The sequence below is a fragment of the Balaenoptera musculus genome, chromosome 15 (genome assembly GCF_009873245.2).
Source record: "Balaenoptera musculus isolate JJ_BM4_2016_0621 chromosome 15, mBalMus1.pri.v3, whole genome shotgun sequence".
NCBI lineage: Eukaryota > Metazoa > Chordata > Mammalia > Artiodactyla > Balaenopteridae > Balaenoptera > Balaenoptera musculus.
Genome location: NC_045799.1, coordinates 40,374,765 through 40,393,187, shown reverse-complemented (window position 1 = coordinate 40,393,187; position 18,423 = coordinate 40,374,765). Strand labels below are relative to the sequence as shown.

At 37.9% G+C, this 18,423-nt stretch overlaps 1 protein-coding gene across 4 annotated transcripts in view; it reads right to left on the bottom strand.

Annotated features, from left to right (window-relative positions):
• The window catches only part of NDUFAF5 (NADH:ubiquinone oxidoreductase complex assembly factor 5), a 33,213-nt gene that overhangs the window by 7,086 nt on the left and 7,704 nt on the right, over positions 1–18,423 (bottom strand). For 3 of the 4 annotated variants that reach the window (XR_005016614.1, XM_036827073.1, XM_036827074.1), the window contains exons 5-8: positions 17,722–17,825; positions 14,801–14,840; positions 11,533–11,730; positions 7,528–7,588 (exon numbers count right to left, since the gene is read on the bottom strand). Coding sequence is in view for 3 of the 4 variants with exons in the window: in XM_036827073.1 (XP_036682968.1) it covers positions 7,528–7,588; positions 11,533–11,730; positions 14,801–14,840; positions 17,722–17,825 (403 nt within the window). In the remaining variant the exon portion in view is untranslated. The remainder of the gene's footprint in view (positions 1–7,527; positions 7,589–11,532; positions 11,731–14,800; positions 14,841–17,721; positions 17,826–18,423) is intronic. The other variant, XM_036827075.1, reaches the window with a different exon arrangement.

Genomic DNA, 18,423 nt, shown 5'->3' with positions numbered 1-18,423 from the left:
ATAACCAGACAAAGATGTCACAAATAAAGAAAACTACAGGCCAGTATCACTGAACATAGATGCAAAAATCCTCAACAAAATACGAGCCAACAGAATCCAACAGCACATTAAAAGGATCATACACCATGATCAAGTGGGGTTTATCCCAGGAATGCAAGCATTCTTCAATATATGCAAATCAATCAATGTGATACACCATATTAACAAATTGAAGGAGAAAAACCATATGATCATCTCTATAGATGCAGAAAAACCTTTCGACAAAATTCAACACTGATTTATGATAAATACCCTCCAGAAAGTAGGCATAAAGGGAACTTACCTCAACATAAAAAGGCCATATATGACAAACCCACAGCGAACATCGTTCTCAATGGTGAAAAACTGAAACCATTTCCTCTAAGATCAGGAACAAGACAAGGTTGTCCACTCTCACCACTGTTATTCAACAGAGTTTTGGAAGTTTTTACCCACAGCAATCAGAGAGGAAAAAGAAATAAAAGGAATCCAAATCGGAAAAGAAGAAGTAAAGCTGTCACTGTTTGCAGATGATATGATACTATACATAGAGAATCCTAAAGATGCTACCAGAAAACTACTAGAGCTAATCAATGAATTTTGTAAAGTAGCAGGATACAAAATTAATGCACAGAAATATCTTGCATTCCTATACACTAATGATGAAAAACCTGAAAGAGAAATTAAGGAAACACTCCATTTACCATTGCAACAAAAAGAATAAAATACCTAGGAATAAACCTACCTAAGGAGACAAAAGACCTATATGCAGAAAACTATAAGACAGTGGTGAAAGAAATTAAAGATGATACAAACAGATGTAGAGATATACCATGTTCTTGGATCGGAAGAATCAACATTGTGAAAATGACTATACTACCTAAAGCAATCTATAAATTCAAAGCAATCCCTATCAAACTACCAATGGCATTTTCCACAGAACTAGAACAAAAAATTTCACAATTTGTATGGGAACACAAAAGACCCCGAATAGCCAAAGCAATCTTGAGAAAGAAAAACGGAGCTGGAGGAATCAGGCTTCCTGACTTCAGACTATACTACAAAGCTACAGTAATCAAGACAGTATTGTACTGGCACAAAACCAAAAATATAGATCAATGGAACAGGATAGAAAGCCCAGAGATAAACCAATGCACATATGGTCACCTTATTTTTGATAAAGGAGGCAAGAATACACAATGGAGAAAAGACAGCCTCTTCAATAAGTGGCACTGGGAAAACTGGACAGCTACATGTAAAAGAATGAAATTAGAGCACTCCCTAACACCATACACAAAAATAAACTCAAAATGGATTAAAGACCTAAATGTAAGGCCAGACACTTTAAAACTCTTAGAGGAAAACACAGGCAGAACACTCTATGACACAAATCACAGCAAGATCCTTTTTGACCCACCTCCTAGAGAAATGGAAATAAAAACAAAAATAAACAAATGGGACCTAATGAAACTTAAAAGCTTAGGCACAGCAAAGGAAACCATAAACAAGATGAAAAGACAACCCTCAGAATGGGAGAAAATATTTGCAAATGAAACAACTGACAAAGGATTAATCTCCAAAATATATAAGCAGCTCATGCAGCTCAATATCAAAAAAACAAAGAACCCAATCCAAAAATGGGCAGAAGACCTAAATAGACATTTCCCCAAGGAAGATATACAGATTGCCAACACACACATGAAAGGATGCTCAACATCACTAATCATTAGAGAAATGCAAATCAAAACTACGAGGTATCACCTCACACCAGTCAGAATGGCCATCATCAAAAAATCTACAAACAATAAATGCTGGAGAGGGTGTGGAGAAAAGGGAACCCTCTTGCATTGTCGGTGGGAATGTAAATTGATACAGCCACTATGGAGAACAGTATGGAGGTTCCTTAAAAAACTAAAAATAGAACTACCATACAACCCAGCGATCCCACTACTGGGCATATTATCTGAGAAAACCATAATTCAAAAAGAGTCATGTACCACAATGTTCATTGCAGCTCTATTTACAATAGCCAGGACATGGAAGCAACCTAAGTGTCCATCGACAGATGAATGGATAAAGAAGATGTGGCACATATATACAATGGAATATTACTGAGCTATAAAATGAAACGAAATTGAGTTATTTGTAGTGAGGTGGACGGACCTAGATTCTGTCCTACAGAGCAAAGTAAGTCAGAAAGAGAAAACAAGTACCGTATGTTAACACATATATATGGAATCGAAAAAAAAAAAAAAAGGTTCTGAAGAACCTAGGGGTAGGACAGAAATAAAGACGCAGACATAGAGAATGGACTTGAGGACACGAGGAGGGGGAAGGGTAAGCTGGGACAAAGTGAGAGAGTGGATTGGACATATATACACTACCAAACGTAAAATAGCTAGCTAGTGGGAAGCAGCCGCATAGCACAGGGAGATCAGCTCGGTGCTTTGTGACCACCTAGAGGGGTGGGATAGGGAGGGTGGGAGGGAGACGCAAGAGGGAGGAGATATGGGGATATACGTATATGTATAGCTGATTCACTTTGTTATAAAGCAGAAACTAACACACCAGTGTAAAGCAACTATACTCCAATAAAGATGTTAAAAAAGAATAAGAGACATTAAAAACTAAGCACATGATTTGTGTAAAAGACTTTACAGTAAAAATAAGAGAAGCACTGGCAAAGCCTCTTAAAGGTAAATATTAGACAACAGTTCCTTAAAATACATGACCGATTAAAACCCTTAAGGGAAGGGGAGTTATCAACTGGAAAGGGGCATGAGGCAACCTTCTAGGGGCTGGAAATGTTCTAGTCTGTGGTTTATATAGTACTCAAAAATACGAGCAGCTGTACTGTTAAGATTAGTGCATTTTACTGAACATCTATGCTAATTTCAGTGGGAAAAAAATGCACAAAGATCAAGTATGCAGGACTTAATCACTTAATTCCAGATTAAGTGTGACCATGGACAAGACACTCAACTCGATATTTCAATTTGCTCATCTGTAAAATTAGGATATTAGGAAACCTCACAGAATTGCACCTAGAACAGAATAAGTTCTGTACTTTTAAATCACTGGGCAGTAACTTTTTCCATCTGCTATGTCTAATTTCTAGTCTCTTTCTCTTTTCTTTCTTTAAATGAATCATGAGCACAGCATTTATTACATAGCAGAACAAAACTAAATGCTGTATTTGAAAAATATTTTTGTCAGTAGAGTCTGAATGATAAATCATCAGCCTATCACCACCTCTCAAGCCTTCGGATGAAGGGTCTCCGTGATTACATTAGGAGGAGCCAAGTGCAGCTCAGGAGGGGCTGTGTGATTTATTAGTGGTCCCCCGTCACCTTGGGCATGCATGTTAAGGCTGCCAATCCCTGATTAAACTAGAATGAGTGAAGAGTGACTTACAATCTTTTGCACAGCAAAGGAAACCATAAGCAAAATGAAAAGACAACCCTCAGAATGGGAGAAAATATTTGGAAACGAAGCAGCTGACAAGGGATTAATCTCCAAAATACATAAACAGCTCATGCAGCTCAATATCAGAAAAAACAAAAAACACAATCAAAAAATGGGCAGAAGGGCTTCCCTGCTGGCACAGTGGTTGGTTGAGAATCCGCCTGCCAGTGCAAGGGACATGGGTTCGAGCCCTGGTCCAGGAAGATCTCACATGCCACGGAGCAACTAAGCCTGGGCGCCACAATTACTGAGCCTGTGTGCCACAACTATTGAAGCTCGTGCGCCTAAAGCCTGTGCTCCACAACGAGAAGCCACCTCAATGAGAAGCCCACGCAATGCAACGAAGAGTAGCCCCAGCTCGCCACAACTAGAGAAAGCCCACACACAGCAACAGAGACCCAATGCAACCAAAAACAAATTAATTAATTAATTTTAAAACAAATGGGCAGCAGATTTAAATAGACATTTCCCCAAAGAAGACATACAGATGGTTAAATACTGTATGCTAACACATATATATGGAATCTAAAAAAAAAAAAAAATGGTCATGAAGAACCTAGGGTCAAGATGGGAATAAAGACGCAGACCTACTAGAGAATGGACTTGAGGACACGGGGAGGGGAAAGGGTAAGCTGGAACAAAGTGAGAGAGTGGTAGTGTATATATGGACATATATACACTACCAAATGTAAAATAGATAGCTAGTGGGAAGCAGTTGCATAGCACAGGGAGATCAGCTCAGTGCTTTGTGACCAGCTAGAAGGGTGGGACAGGGAGGGTGGGAGGGAGGAAGATGCAAGAGGGAGGGGATATGGGGATATATGTATACGTATAACTGATTCACTTTGTTATAAAGCAGAAACTAACACACCATTGTAAAGCAATTATACTCCAATAAAAATGTTAAAAAAAAAACCCAATGCAGCCAAAATAAATAAATAAATAAATTTATTTTAAAAAAAAGGCACATGAAAATATGTTTAACATCACTAATTATTAGAGAAATGCAAATAAAAACTACAATGAGGTATCACCTCACACCGGTCAGAACGGCCATCATCAAAAAATCTACAAACAATAAATGCTAGAGAGGGTGTGGAAAAAAGGGAACCCTCCTACACTGTTGGTGGGAAATGTAAGTTGGTACAACCACTATGGAGAACAGTATGGAGGTTCCTTAAAAAACTAAAAATAGAGCTACCATATGATCCAGCAATTCCACTCCTGGGCATATATCTGGAGAAAACCATAATTCGAAAAGATACATGCACCCCAGTGTTCACTGCTGCACTATTTCCAATAGCCAGGACATGGAAGCAACCTAAATGTGCATCAACAGAGGAATGGATAAAGATGATATGGTATATATATATAATGGAATACTACTCAGTTATAACAAAGAATGAAATAATGCCATTTGCAGCAACATGGATGGCCCTAGAGATTGTCATACTGAGTGAAGTAAGACAGAGAAAGACAAATATCATATAATATTCCTTATATGTGGAATCTGAAAAAAGGGTACAAATGAACTTATCTACAAAACAGAAATAGAGTTACAGATGTAGAAAACAAACTTATGGTTACCACGGGGTAAGGGTGGGGGAAGGATAAATTGGGAGATTGTGGTTGACATATACACACTACTATATATAAAATAATAAGGACCTACTGTATACCACAGGGAACTCTACTCAATACTCTGTAATGGCCTATTTGGGAAAAGAATCTAAAAAAAGAGTGGATATATGTATATGTATAACTGATTCATTTTGCTGTATACCTGAAACTAACACAACATTGTAAATCAACTATACTCCAATTAAAAAAAAAAAGCGTGACTACAAGAGTAAGTTTTTGACTACATATCTTTCCCCTTATAAAGCTGACAAAAGCACCGTACTCAGAGGAGGCTGAATGATGGGTAAAATGGACTTTGTTACAAATGGGCAGCTACAAGAAGCAGGAGAGTCAGTCAAGAGGGTGCCAGAACAGGGGTCAAGAAGGCAAGAGTTTAGCGCCCAGTTCTACCACTAATAGGCAAGTGTTCTCTTTGGGCCTGATATTTCTGACTTGTAGGACAGGGGTAAAGTAGTTACCAGAGGGTTATTAGAGAAGCAAGTGCAACAGTGCTTATGAAAAACTATTAAATCTGTAAACAAACATGAGGTATGTATTTTTATAATTCACTTGCTTTAAATCATCTTACAATTTTTCAAGATACAGATTAAGGCTCCCCCAGGTAAGCAGAGTTTTGGTTTCAGAGAACACACTTCTGATGCCTTCAGCTTCCCCCATTCATCAAAACTGTCTATGCCATTTGCATGATAAAAAATTAGACCTCATAAATTCTCACTGACGTAAGTTGAGGCTCTCCTCTGAGCAAACCACTTCTCCAGCCTTCCCCTCAGTCAGCAGCCCTGCCTCCTTCGGGGTTGGGAGGTTGGGTTTGTGTCCTTGCTGCTCCTCAAAGCTTCTCCCAGGCCATGACCTCTCTACTGCTTCCAACACCACCTATTCACAAATGACTCACAATGTTTACCTGGGCCAGTTGCCTCCTCTGAGCTACACAGCCACACACTCAACTGCCTACCTGACGTCTTGTTTCAGCTATTTCAAAAGCGTTTCCAACCCAACATGCCCAAGTGTGAACTCAAGAGCTGTCCCTGCCCATACTTGGTCATCTTCTACTGTTTCTCTATCAATGAAGGGCACCATCTATCTGGCTAGGAGAGCCAGAAACTCAGTGCTATGTTTGAAATGTCTCTCTCCTTCATCGGCCCATGTGTAATCCATCAGCAAGAACTGTCACAATTATCTTGTAAATATCTCCAGAATCCATTCACTTCTCTCCATCTCCACTGCCACCACCTTAGTCCTAACCACCATCATTTCTCAGTAAGCTTTCCAGCCGTTAAGTCGCCTACTAGTTTATCTGCCAATCCATTTAAAAAAAAAATACAAATCTGACATCATGACCCCTCCCCCCATTAAAATACCTCAAGGGGCCTTTTAAGATAAAGACAAACAATCTTAACAAAGGTTACAAGGCCCCCATTTACCTACCAATTTAATCAGTCAACTTTTCTTTTTACTCCCTGTATTCTGGCCAAAATGCCCTTCTTTCAGTTCTTGCCATGTTCTTTCTTGCAACAGGGCCTTTGCACAGGCTGTTCTCTGTGCCTGGGACTCACTTCCTCCCTGCTTTGCCTAGTGACCCCGCTTCATTTTTTAGGGCACAACCATCACTTCCTCAGACAGGACTTTGTTGACTCTCCCACACCAGGACCTATCCCACCTAACCCCCTGGCAACCCCCAATCCTATACTAACCCAACTACCTGCTTTCTTTCTACCTGTGCCTGGATCTGAGCTGCCAAGTGTTGCTGGAGAAAGTCACTGAGGTGTTCTACCACCCTCACATGCTCCTTCAAGAAAGTCCTGCCAGGACAGGAATAAAGACGCAGACGTGGAGAGTGGACTTGAGGACACGGGAATTGGGAGGGGTAAGCTGGGACGAGATGAGAGAGTGTCATGGACATATATACACTACCAAATGTAGAATGGATGGCTGGTGGGAAGCAGCTGCATAGCACAGGGAGATGAGCTCGGTGCTTTGTAACCACCTAGAGGGATGCGAAAGGGAGGGTGGGAGGGAGATGCAAGAGGGAGGGGTTATGGGGATATATGTATATGTATAGCTGATTCACTTTGTTATACAGCAGAAACTAATACAACACTGTAAAGCAATTATACTCCAATAAAGATGTTAAAAAAAAAAAAGAAAGTCCTGCCAGCCTTTCACAGGCAGTCACAGCTCTAAGTTCCTCTACTTCACAGCACTTACCACAATTCTAGTTTAACATTTATCTTTGTGGCAGCTGCCTCATGTCAGCCTCACCCATTTTACAGTATAAACTCCATGAAGACAGTCCGCTTTCTCCTCACCCAGTGTATCTCTAGTGCTTGGCCCCAGTGCTTGCCATAGTCAGCCCTCAAAATACGACTCTCATATGGAGTCTAAAAATTCTTTAAAGTGTCTTACCTTGTAAATCTTCCATCAATTCAAACATTCCAGGATAGTTAACTTGAATTTCATCAGTGTCCTATTCAAAAAGAAAGACAAATCCTTTAGCATTCATTAACAAAAATCCAGATTAGAAAAGAGGTTGTAGAGATTGCCCAGACCAATCTCTCACGGTAAGCAGGAATCTTCTTTACAGTATTCTTCACAGATGTCATCTGGCTTACACTTGATTTACAAAGATTTCAAATTGCAGAATAAGTGCTTGCCATTCTAACAGTAATCTTTCTATAACTCCATCAACTGGTTCTAATTCTCTCCTTGGGATTAACATAGAATAAAGTCTATTCTGTACTCTGCAAACAATTACCCTTTTCTTCAAGTCTTTGAAAACTCTTCCAGGACACTATAATTTTTTTAGGGGAAGGGGTTAGGCTTCTAGACAAAATTTATAGATCCTTACATGTGCTGACTTCATTTTTCTCTACATAGGCAATATCAATCTCACTCTCTCTCAAAATGTGACACCCAGAACCAAGCCAAAAAGGGTCATCTCCCAAGATGCTTACATTCTACTCCCAGTGATGCAGCAATACTACATGGACTAGTCTAGGAAAGGGCACGTGGCTGGCACATACACAGTTTATTTCTCAAGTGAACTGCTGAGCAATGATACCCCACTCTTTCTGAAGTTTGATACAGGGGTTCACTGGTGGTACAGAGGCAGAGACCACTGATGCTCCCCAAACATCCAGGTACTTACTCCTTGACACTTCAGAACCCCAGACATTTCTCCTGGCAAAAGAAAAGTGAGGTGGAGGCAAGGTAATAAAGAGCTAGTGAGCCTTTTCCAGGCCGTCTCTGCTGCAGTGACCTTAAAGGATACAAGGCCGAGATGGCACAACTACAGGATGGAGAGGAGCTGCCCAACCAGCATGGCTGTGATGTGATAAAAACTCTGTGTTAACCACTCAGATGTAGGAGTTTGTCTACATTGGAAACTAGCCCTGAATATAGGACACTTTTTTTTCAAGTTTGCTATCAAAATGCTGCACGTATCTCAAACTTCATCTTATTGGCACTAACCACTTTTGAAGTATCTAGATCTTTTTGTATTCTGTACATTTATCTAATATGTTAACTACACCTCCCAATTTTGGACTTCAATGTTGCACAGAATCAAGTACAAAACCCTAAGGAACACTTATCAAAAACATCCATTCTAATTCCTAAAGAAATGTAAAACAAAATGACCAATTACTATTTTTTTTTAACATTAGAGATACAAAACAAAAGTATAAGCGGCGGATTAACATACACTGTCGATGAGGCATGCCAATTAATGCTACCTTATGGAGAGTAATTTTACTCTGTCAAAACTTGGAATGCATAGATTCTTTGACTAGGCAATGCCATTGCTAGAAACTGATCTGACAGATTATGTAAAAGAAAATTCATTGCAGCATTTTTTGAAAGAGTATTAAAAAAACAAACAACAAACTGGAAACAATTTAAATGTCCATTAACAGAGAGCAGGTTAAATAAAGTATATCTATTCAATGAAATACTATACAGCTGTCAAAAAAGAATGTGGTAGATGTATGTTTGTAGGGGAGGATCTCCAAGATATGTTATTGACTGGGGGAAAAAAAAGAGTGCATATAGAAAAAAGCAAAAGAGTATATATTGTTGCATATGTACATTTAAGTGATATAACTGTACTCCAGTCTGTGAGGAAAAAGTGTTCTGAAAGGATATACAAGACAGTTAACCAAAGTCATCCTTGTAGAAAGGAATGGGGTGTCAGAAAGCAGAAGGAGACTTCTGTTCATTTTGGACCCACTCTCTCACTCTCTCTATACATGGTTTGTGGTTTTTTTCATTTTTTAAAAAAACATATGCATGGATCAGGTTGTATGTGCACTTTTTAATAAGACCATCTCTGGATAGTCCCTTCTATATATTTTTCTACATTGGGAAATTATTTTTAAAAAGAGATTCTAAGATTAAAAATAAATTCCTTCCAGGCTAATGCCTAACCATTAAACAATATCCTTTGAAAACAATTCAACGAAAGCAACTAAAAGCACCATCTCCTTCTCAGTCAAAAGAGTACCACAATAGCCATGTCAAAGGTCTTATTCAAATTAAGATGTGGACCATACTTGCAGTTTTCTTCTAATATACTAGTCTGGAAACTATTCTAAAAGGAAATGAGCTTCATTTAGAATGCCAACTAACTCTAAAAATAATTCACTAAGAGGGTCATATAAATGTAAATATAATTACATGATATTAATTTAACTTGATTTCACTTTAAAAATAAAAATCCATTGCAGTATAAAAGTAATATATCTAATGTTGTACGAAACATAAACCTGTATAATTGATTATATAAAAGCTTTCTTGCATGGGAGTTTTAGAAAATGAATTAGGATGCAATGTTAATACAGCACTTCAGAGACAATGTATATGTCTCAAGGAACAAATTTCTATAGATTTTATATATTAAATTAGCAACTAATTTTACAAACTATGGAGAAGATTATACAGCAATATTTTTGCATTATATTAATGTTTGAGTCATTCTGCTCAATTTTGGAGAAGTATATGGAAGGTATTCTGAATTATTTGAATTCCCAATTAACAGAAATGTAGGCTTTGAAATGTTATACTGTCAGGTTAAACATTTTTAGTAGAAATCTTTCTAGAACACACAACTCATTTTACAACCATAGAAAACTGCAAGTGGTTAACATAATTTAACTTTCTTTGATGACTCAGTAGACGTCTCATCTTTTTCCTAATGGGCAATGACTTTTGAGTCCCTTAATACTGCTGACTAACCTGTTTGACTGGGCACGAGTTCTTCAACATCACTCTGTGAGGGCTGTCGTCAGTTCCCAGTCTCTGTCTCTTCCCTTCCCTGGAAGGGAAACCCCTTCCCAACATCAGAGGCCCTGCTGGTCTACGCCCCTTGCTTTCTATCAAAGCACGGAAGGATATGACAAGCCATTTTCGGTAGGTTAATTTTATGAAATATACTCACACTACATCTCCTTAAAAAGTTACTTTAAGTTTATAGTCTCTAATTATGCAATGAGAAGCTTTCTTCATTAAAAAAATTCCTATTTCTTCTAATCAGGTTTAGAGATGTTTTTAGGCCTGAGGGGTTTGGAAAATCATGACAAGTCCATTCTCTGGAAGGCAGTAATGACATCTTTTAGAATGACTTTGTTGCTGAAGGAGGTTTGAAGGGGGAATCACTGTCCGGATGCGTCCCTGAGGGAAGCCTTGGCCTGGAAAGTGTTAGGAGTAGAGGGAGGAGGAGAGAGGAAGGCAGGAACTAGTACTTATTGAGCATTTATTGTGAAGGTCCAGGTACTTTACACCCTTTAAATTATTTAATCCTAACGGCCACCTGTGGTGAGTAACATTTGCATTTTTTTAAAAAAATGAATGCTCAGAGAGGTGAAGTAAATCCCCCAAATTCCCCTAGCTAGTAAAGGGGCAAGGTAAGAATCCAAATTATACTGTCAGACACCAGCACCCTGCACCATCACTGCACCATGGTGACTCCTTGTTTCTTCATCGCTGAAGGTCTCGGGTTCTCTTCCCAGATCTCTCCAGCCCTGATGGTGTACAGCCCCCTGTCCTCCCTTCTCTACCTGGATCTAACCCTGGGTCTCGTGAATGCATGCTCTCATTTCTGCCTCACACGGCACCACTTCACTTGAGGGCTGGTGGTAGAGGCAATGCTGTGAATGCTCCCGTACACCCCCTTCCCTCCTCCTCTGGGATGCTCTAACTCTCATGTCACACCTAACTCTGGATTTGAAGATTGTGATGGAGTAGCATGTCTTAGAAAACAGCCTCCTTGTTAACTGAGGTACATTCTTTGTTTGAGTGACTTATTCAGGTAATGTATAAAAAATTTTACATTCCTACCTTTATCAAGATAAAAAGAGAGAGCGATCATTTCTGAACTGTGTAATTAATGGGTTACTCAATTCTCTTGATAGTTACCACAGTCAGCGTATTAAAGCCGGCTCTCCCGAGCAGATGTCCTAGGTCATTGACAGCAGTGAAAGGAGAGACGTGTGGAGAAAATCCTCCTTCCCTTTCTGTTTCCGCTAACTGTAATGAACACCGGAGTTCATAGAGAGTGTCACCTCCAAACACTGCACCAATAAACACTCCATCTGGTTTTAAAACATAATGAATCTGTAATAAATATAAACAACAAAACTATTCAAAATTTGACATATAAAAATATTAAAAGGATATATGGTATCTAGATCAATATTTTATGATTACCATTCTTACTTTGTCAAATTAATAACCAGATAATTTAATAAATAACACTTAGACAACCAACTGTCAGAAAGGCATTGCAGTATAATATTGTTGTGAAGATAGACACTTACTGATAGTGTTAATATCTATAAAATATTTTACATGTTTTCAATTTCTTATAATAGACAAAACTGACTCTTATAATCAGTAAAATATTGAAAGAAAAAAATTTTAAAGTGTGGTAGAGTACAAAAATCACCATCCTCCCTGTATCTGTGACCTCTGGAACGCTGCTCTGCAACAACCCCCATTAAGGGATGGAGCTTACATCCCCCTCCTGGAATCTGGGCTAGCCTTGTGACTTGCACTGACCAAAAGAATGCAGAGCAAGTTGACAGTGTGTCAGTGTCAAGCCGAGGTCTCAATGGCCTTGCTGCTTCCACCTGCTCTCTAGGAGCCCCGCCTGGCCACCACGTTGTGAACAAGCCTGAGCTGGCCTGGTGAAGGATTAGAGGAAGAGGAGCAGAGATCAGCCGGGAGTCCCAGCTGAAGCCATCCGACAGCTCCAAGACAATCCACTGGCAGATCAGACACACGGGTGAGCCAAGCCAGACCCAGAAGAATTTCCTAAGTCCAGCTCAAATCCCTAATTCACAAAATTGTGAGCTAATTATTTTTAAAACAAAAAGTTGAGGTGGCTTATTATGCAGAAAAAGCTGATTTACAGAGAAACCATTATGATTCACAACATTAATCTAGCAACATTTTAGTTAAAATATTAATATATTAATCCAGTAACATACAGAATTAAGAAGTAACCAACTGGGGCTTCCCTGGTGGCGCAGTGGTTGAGAATCTGCCTGCCAATGCAGGGGACACGGGTTCGAGCCCTGGTCTGGGAAGATCCCACATGCCGCAGAGCAACTAAGCCGGTGTGCCACAATTACTGAGCCTGCGCGTCTGGAGCCTGTGCTCCGCAACAAGAGAGGCCGCGATAGTGAGATGCCCGTGCACTGCGATGAAGAGTGGTCCCCACTTGCCACAACTAGAGAAAGCCCTCGCACAGAAACGAAGACCCAACACAGCCATAAATAAATAAATAAATAAACTACAAAAAAAAAAAAAGTAACCAACTTATTTTTCAGCTTTAAAACAAAAACCAGTTTTAATTGATAACTTGAGCAAAATAGCAGCCAGAATGAATTCCAGAATCATAAGTGTTTACTCAATGACTCTTAGAACTACAATCTTTAACTAGTTTTGACTCTGACTATTCTCAACAACGAGGAACATTACAGGACAAGGTGGATTCTGAAGTACATCAGAACCCAAATCACAGGAGGCTCTTCTAATTCAAGTATGCATCTTGAATTTATATTTAATACATTATGAAGCAATTACAAAACAGTATATAAGCAAACCGACTGTAAAATCTTTCGGTTTTTTTCTTCTGCCCCTTTAGTGTTACTTCTTTCTCTTGCCACCAAACTCTAATATAACGTACCTAGAATTTAGTCCTCAGCTCTCTTCAGCTTCTCTCCACCACAGAGGGCTTATCAGTTCCCATGGATTTCACAAGGATCACTTTCCAATCTCTACCTTGAGCTTCCCAGAACTCTAAACTTGTCTTTAGCTGCCTGTGCGCCATGAACATCTGTCTCTTGGTAAACTTACTCCCTCCCCTTCCCCAGTACATCCAACACACACACAACACTTTTTCTCAAACCAACTCCCTTTTCCAAATGCCGTATTTCTGTTAATTACCATTTTCTATTCCCTTTATCTGATCACTACCATTCTTTCCCCTACTTTTACTAATTATTCTCCAGGCATCTAGACTCAAAACTTTAAGGCAAGCTTTGACTCCTGACTCTTTTTGATCTTCAGCTCTAACCAGCCACCAAACTGTTGATTCTTACTTTGCAGAGTCCTAAATACCTTTCTCTTCTTTTTAACTCCTACCATTGCCACATAGGTTTAGTGTATCTCATGCCTGGGCACTGAAACAATCTCTCTTCCATGTAACCAACTTCCAGTATCAGTTTTCTAATCAGCAAAATGAAGCTATCCTGCAGAGTTATTTAACACATATATAAAACAGAGCACAGTGATTGGCAAACAGTATATGCTTAAGATATGGTAGTTAGTATCCTGCCTACCAGCTTTTTAATCATGTCACTTTCCTCTTCAAAATTCTCCAGTGGCTCTGAATTGCCTTAAGAAAAAACTCCTAATTCCTTAATCTGTCACCTGAGTCTTACTAAATCTGGTCCCAATATTCCTCATCTACACCCTGGCACTATACTAATTCTCCAACAGGCTTCCTCTTTGTCCTTTCAGGCTCCTGAGTCTCTTACACCTCCCCTCTATCCCGGGATTCTGCCTTCCTGGAGTGTATTCCCACTGCAAATCTGACCTACCCTTTGAGGCCCTGTTCAAGAAATTCCTTCCTCTTAAAGCTTTCCTAGGCCACTCCAAGCCACAGTGATCTTCCCTCCTCTGAACACGATGCTTTTTACCCACCCTTCACCTGTTTGTTGATCAATATCAACCAAGAAGCATTTACTAGCATTGCCTAAGTATAAGGCATGGGGGAGATACAAACACTGTAGGAACAAATACGTTCTCACCCACGAAAAATTTATAGGCAATTCAAGAAGAAAAGAAAGCACATAAGACACAGAAAATGTCTTATGATATCAGTACTATTTTGTACAAGTCTTAAATATTTATGAAAACTTTAGTAACATCTCCATAATTAGATTTCTTAATTCTCAGGGAACAGGGAGTCACTAATGTACTTCTTAATATGCCAAAGGGCACCAAGTGTATCTGGCCGACAGAAGATAATCAATTTTTTATTTGCTTCCGTTTCCAATTGTCAAAAATATAAAATGGAAAACATCTATAAGTTTCTGTGTAAAAACAGAAACAACTATAAGTTGCTAATAATAAGCAAAATAACACAGGCTATTAGAATCAACACTAAGATTTTTACCTGTTCAAGTGCTCTAGGAAGGTCATTCACCCAGTGCAAACTAAAATATAAAACACACATTTGTTTTAGCTTAATGTGTATAATTAATTAGTACGAGCAGCACTAGTATAATGATAAGCCACAAAAAAGGTGTAAATTTTGATGTTCGAAATTGCATATCAAAATTCACTGATTGTTTTCATACAAGTTTTAAAATAAAAAATATTCCTAGGGAATTACCTTCCTTCCGTTGCAGGAGAAAATGTGACAGTATATCACTTTCCTGATATGATTATCTCTCCAATTAGTCTTCAATGAATAAAGTAAAAGTCAACTTTTCTAAAGCATACATACAAATGGCCAACAGGTATATGAAAAGATGCTCAACAACACTAATAGTTAGGGAAATGCAAATCAAAACTACAATGAGATGTTACCTTATACCTATCAGGATGTCCATTAACAAAAAGAGATGACAAAGGCTGGTGAGGATGTGGAGAAAAGAGAGCCCTTGTGCATTGTTGGTGGGAACGTAAACTGGAACAGCTGCTATGGAAACCAGTATGAAGGTTCCTCAAAAAATTAAAAATTGAACTACCATATGATCCAGCAATCCCACATCTAGATATTTATCTGAAGGAAGTAAAGTCATTATCTTGAAGAGATATCTGTATTCCCATGTTCATAGCAGTATTATTCACAGTAGCCAAGGTATGGAAACAATCCAAGTGTCCATTAAGAGATGAATGGATAAAAAAGATGTGGTGTACACACACACGCACACACAGAGGGATATTATCCACCCATAAAAAAGAAGGAAATCCTGCCTTTTGGGTCAACATGGATGGACCTTGAGGGCATTATGCTAAGTGAAATAAGCAAGACGAAGGAAGAAAAATACTGTATGTTCTCACTTATATGCAGAATCTAAAAAAGCCAAACACATAGAAACAGAGTAGAATGGTGGCTGCCAGGGGCAGAGGGAAACAGGGAGATGTTCATCAAAGGATACAAACTCCCAGCTTTAAGATAAACAAGATTTGGGGATCTAATACGCAGCATGGTAACTATAATTAACAACACTGTATTATATAATTGAAGGTTTGTAAGAGAGTAAATCTTAAATGTTATCACCACATACATACACAAAAAATTGCAATTATGTGAAGGGATGAAAATTGTTAACTAACCTTATTGTGGTAATCATTTTGCAATATATATATGTATCTGATCATCATATGGTATACCTTAAACTTACGTATGTTATATATAAATAATATCTCAATAAAGCTGGGGAAAAAAATAAAGTAAAAATCATCCCTATCTGGCATCTTATTTAAACAGTGCTATTCTGAGAAATTATTTGTAGTAAAAATAAGGACCTGATGACATATTCAAGGAAGTTCACCAATTAAATCAAACAATTAAGCTAGATATATATAGAATTCTAAGTCCTACTTTCGTGGGGTGAGGGGGGGAAGCCACTTCATCAGACCTATAATTTTCCCAAGGCAAACAGTATTACTCATCAAAAATAACTCAATGAGTTTTCTGATAAATAATATTCCATATTTTTTAAGACTATAAAAAAGAATAAATAAACTCAAAGTTCTATATACTTAAAAGTTAATTTTAGAAATGTCCTGCATTGTCTTTGGACTCTATTTGACCTTCTCCCAGAGTGTGGTGTCGTATAACCACAAGACTCAGTCTCTGTAGAGTATGGTCACACTTTCCTGGTAGAGCTGGCATCCTCTTAGCTGAATTCCAGGACAGCACCAAAGACCCATTTCAAACCATAATATGTTAAGCTCACATTTATCTTTCATAATGTTTTCTAACAATTATTTGATACTTTAAAAATTAAGGTCATATTATAAACTCTATCATACTTATGGGGAAACTGAAAGTGACAGAATTACAGTAGTTACTTGCAAATAGCAAGCACATGAGCTAAAGTTAAAACTCAGATTCTGACTCTCTGCCCAGGGCTCTTTCCCTTAGACCAAGGCTCTGTAATGTTTTCCATTTCACAATAGAATCTGAATACTTTTCTAAGTTTGTTCAGCACACCTCAAAAAGCAGAGAAAAAATTACAAACTCACTAAAGAAAACAGCAAGGGTGACCAACTCTCCCAGTTTGCCTGGAACTGAGGGGTTTCCTGAGACACAGGCCTTTTAGTGCTAACACTGGTAAAGTCTTGGGCAAACCATAATGACAGGTCACCCTAAAAACAGCCATTAAAAGGGCTGAACTGAGCATGTTGAATCTTTGAAAAAAAATCTGACTATACTAATAAGGAGAAATAAGGCACCACATAGAATATTTTATTTTCTCTATTAGATGCTGAGGTCTTTGAGGACAGGATTCCTGTCTGAATTCATTTTTCAATTCCCCAAAGCATCGAGCTCAGTGCCTTGTACATTATAATCTATTCAACAAACATTTATAATATATGTTTTTGTAATAAATGTGGAGGGACATGGTAGGAAGCACAAAGGGAAAAAGTAACCTTGAGGACTACGTTTCTGTGTAGAAGAATTCAAGTTAAAGGAAATACGAGCTTTTCCTTATTTGCCAGAATGAGTTTATAAGGGTGCTCTAACATCTGAATATTGGAACCAGTATACTGTTTCAAACTCTTGCCCCATCAACATGTAACTAGGTTACGTCAGCGAGGAAAACCCTTCTAACACAGATGAACTTTAGCAAATTAAGGAAAGTTGGGGAGGAAAAAAATTTGAGGTACTATATCACTTATCTCCACTAGGGAGCATATAATCCATAATTCTTTAGTAGAGAAAACTGGTTTGTGACTTAAAATAAGTTATTAAGAATTTACTCTGTTATCTATTTTTTTTACCTTATAATATTAAAACTTTATAGCATAAATTATCTATTTTTAACATATATTTTTTAAAAGCACAAATGGATTACCAACCTTAAACTGCTAACCACCAGATCAAATGTATTTTCTCTGAAGGGAAGAAATTCTTCATCAGCTAAAACACTGACAGTAGGAATTTCCATTTCTAAGGCATTTTTCTAAAAGTCAAAAAATAGAAGTTCAAAAACACATTTATATAACATCTTAATTATTAACTCAATCATTGTTTGTTAAACTTAAGTCAATGTTATATTTACTTGGTAGTTTCTAGTCCTTCCAAAAAATAAAAATTAAAAAAATTAAAAAGTTTCAGTGGAATAATTGAAGCCAGAAAACTGCTACATGAAAATATGGGTGAACACTTTTATACTCTTAGATGAAAATGCCTAAGTAAACGTGACTCAAAAACCAGAAATTGTAAAGACTGATATACTTGATGATAAACTAATCAAAAACTTCTAAAAAGCAATAAACAATGTAAACAGTATATTTGGGAAAATATTTTTTAAATATATGCAGAAAAACTAATATCCCTAAAAAGCAAGTTCTTACAAACCACCTAGAATAAGAACATGTCAAGGTTAAAGTAGATAAAGGACTAAGGTACAGGCACATCATAAAAATTACTTACAAAATTCACAAATTGAAAAAAACCAATAGCCAAATACCAATAGTCAAAGACATCAAGAGCTATTTGGCTACTCTAGTAATCAAAGAAATGCAAATAAAAACAATGAAATTCTACTTGCTGCCTAT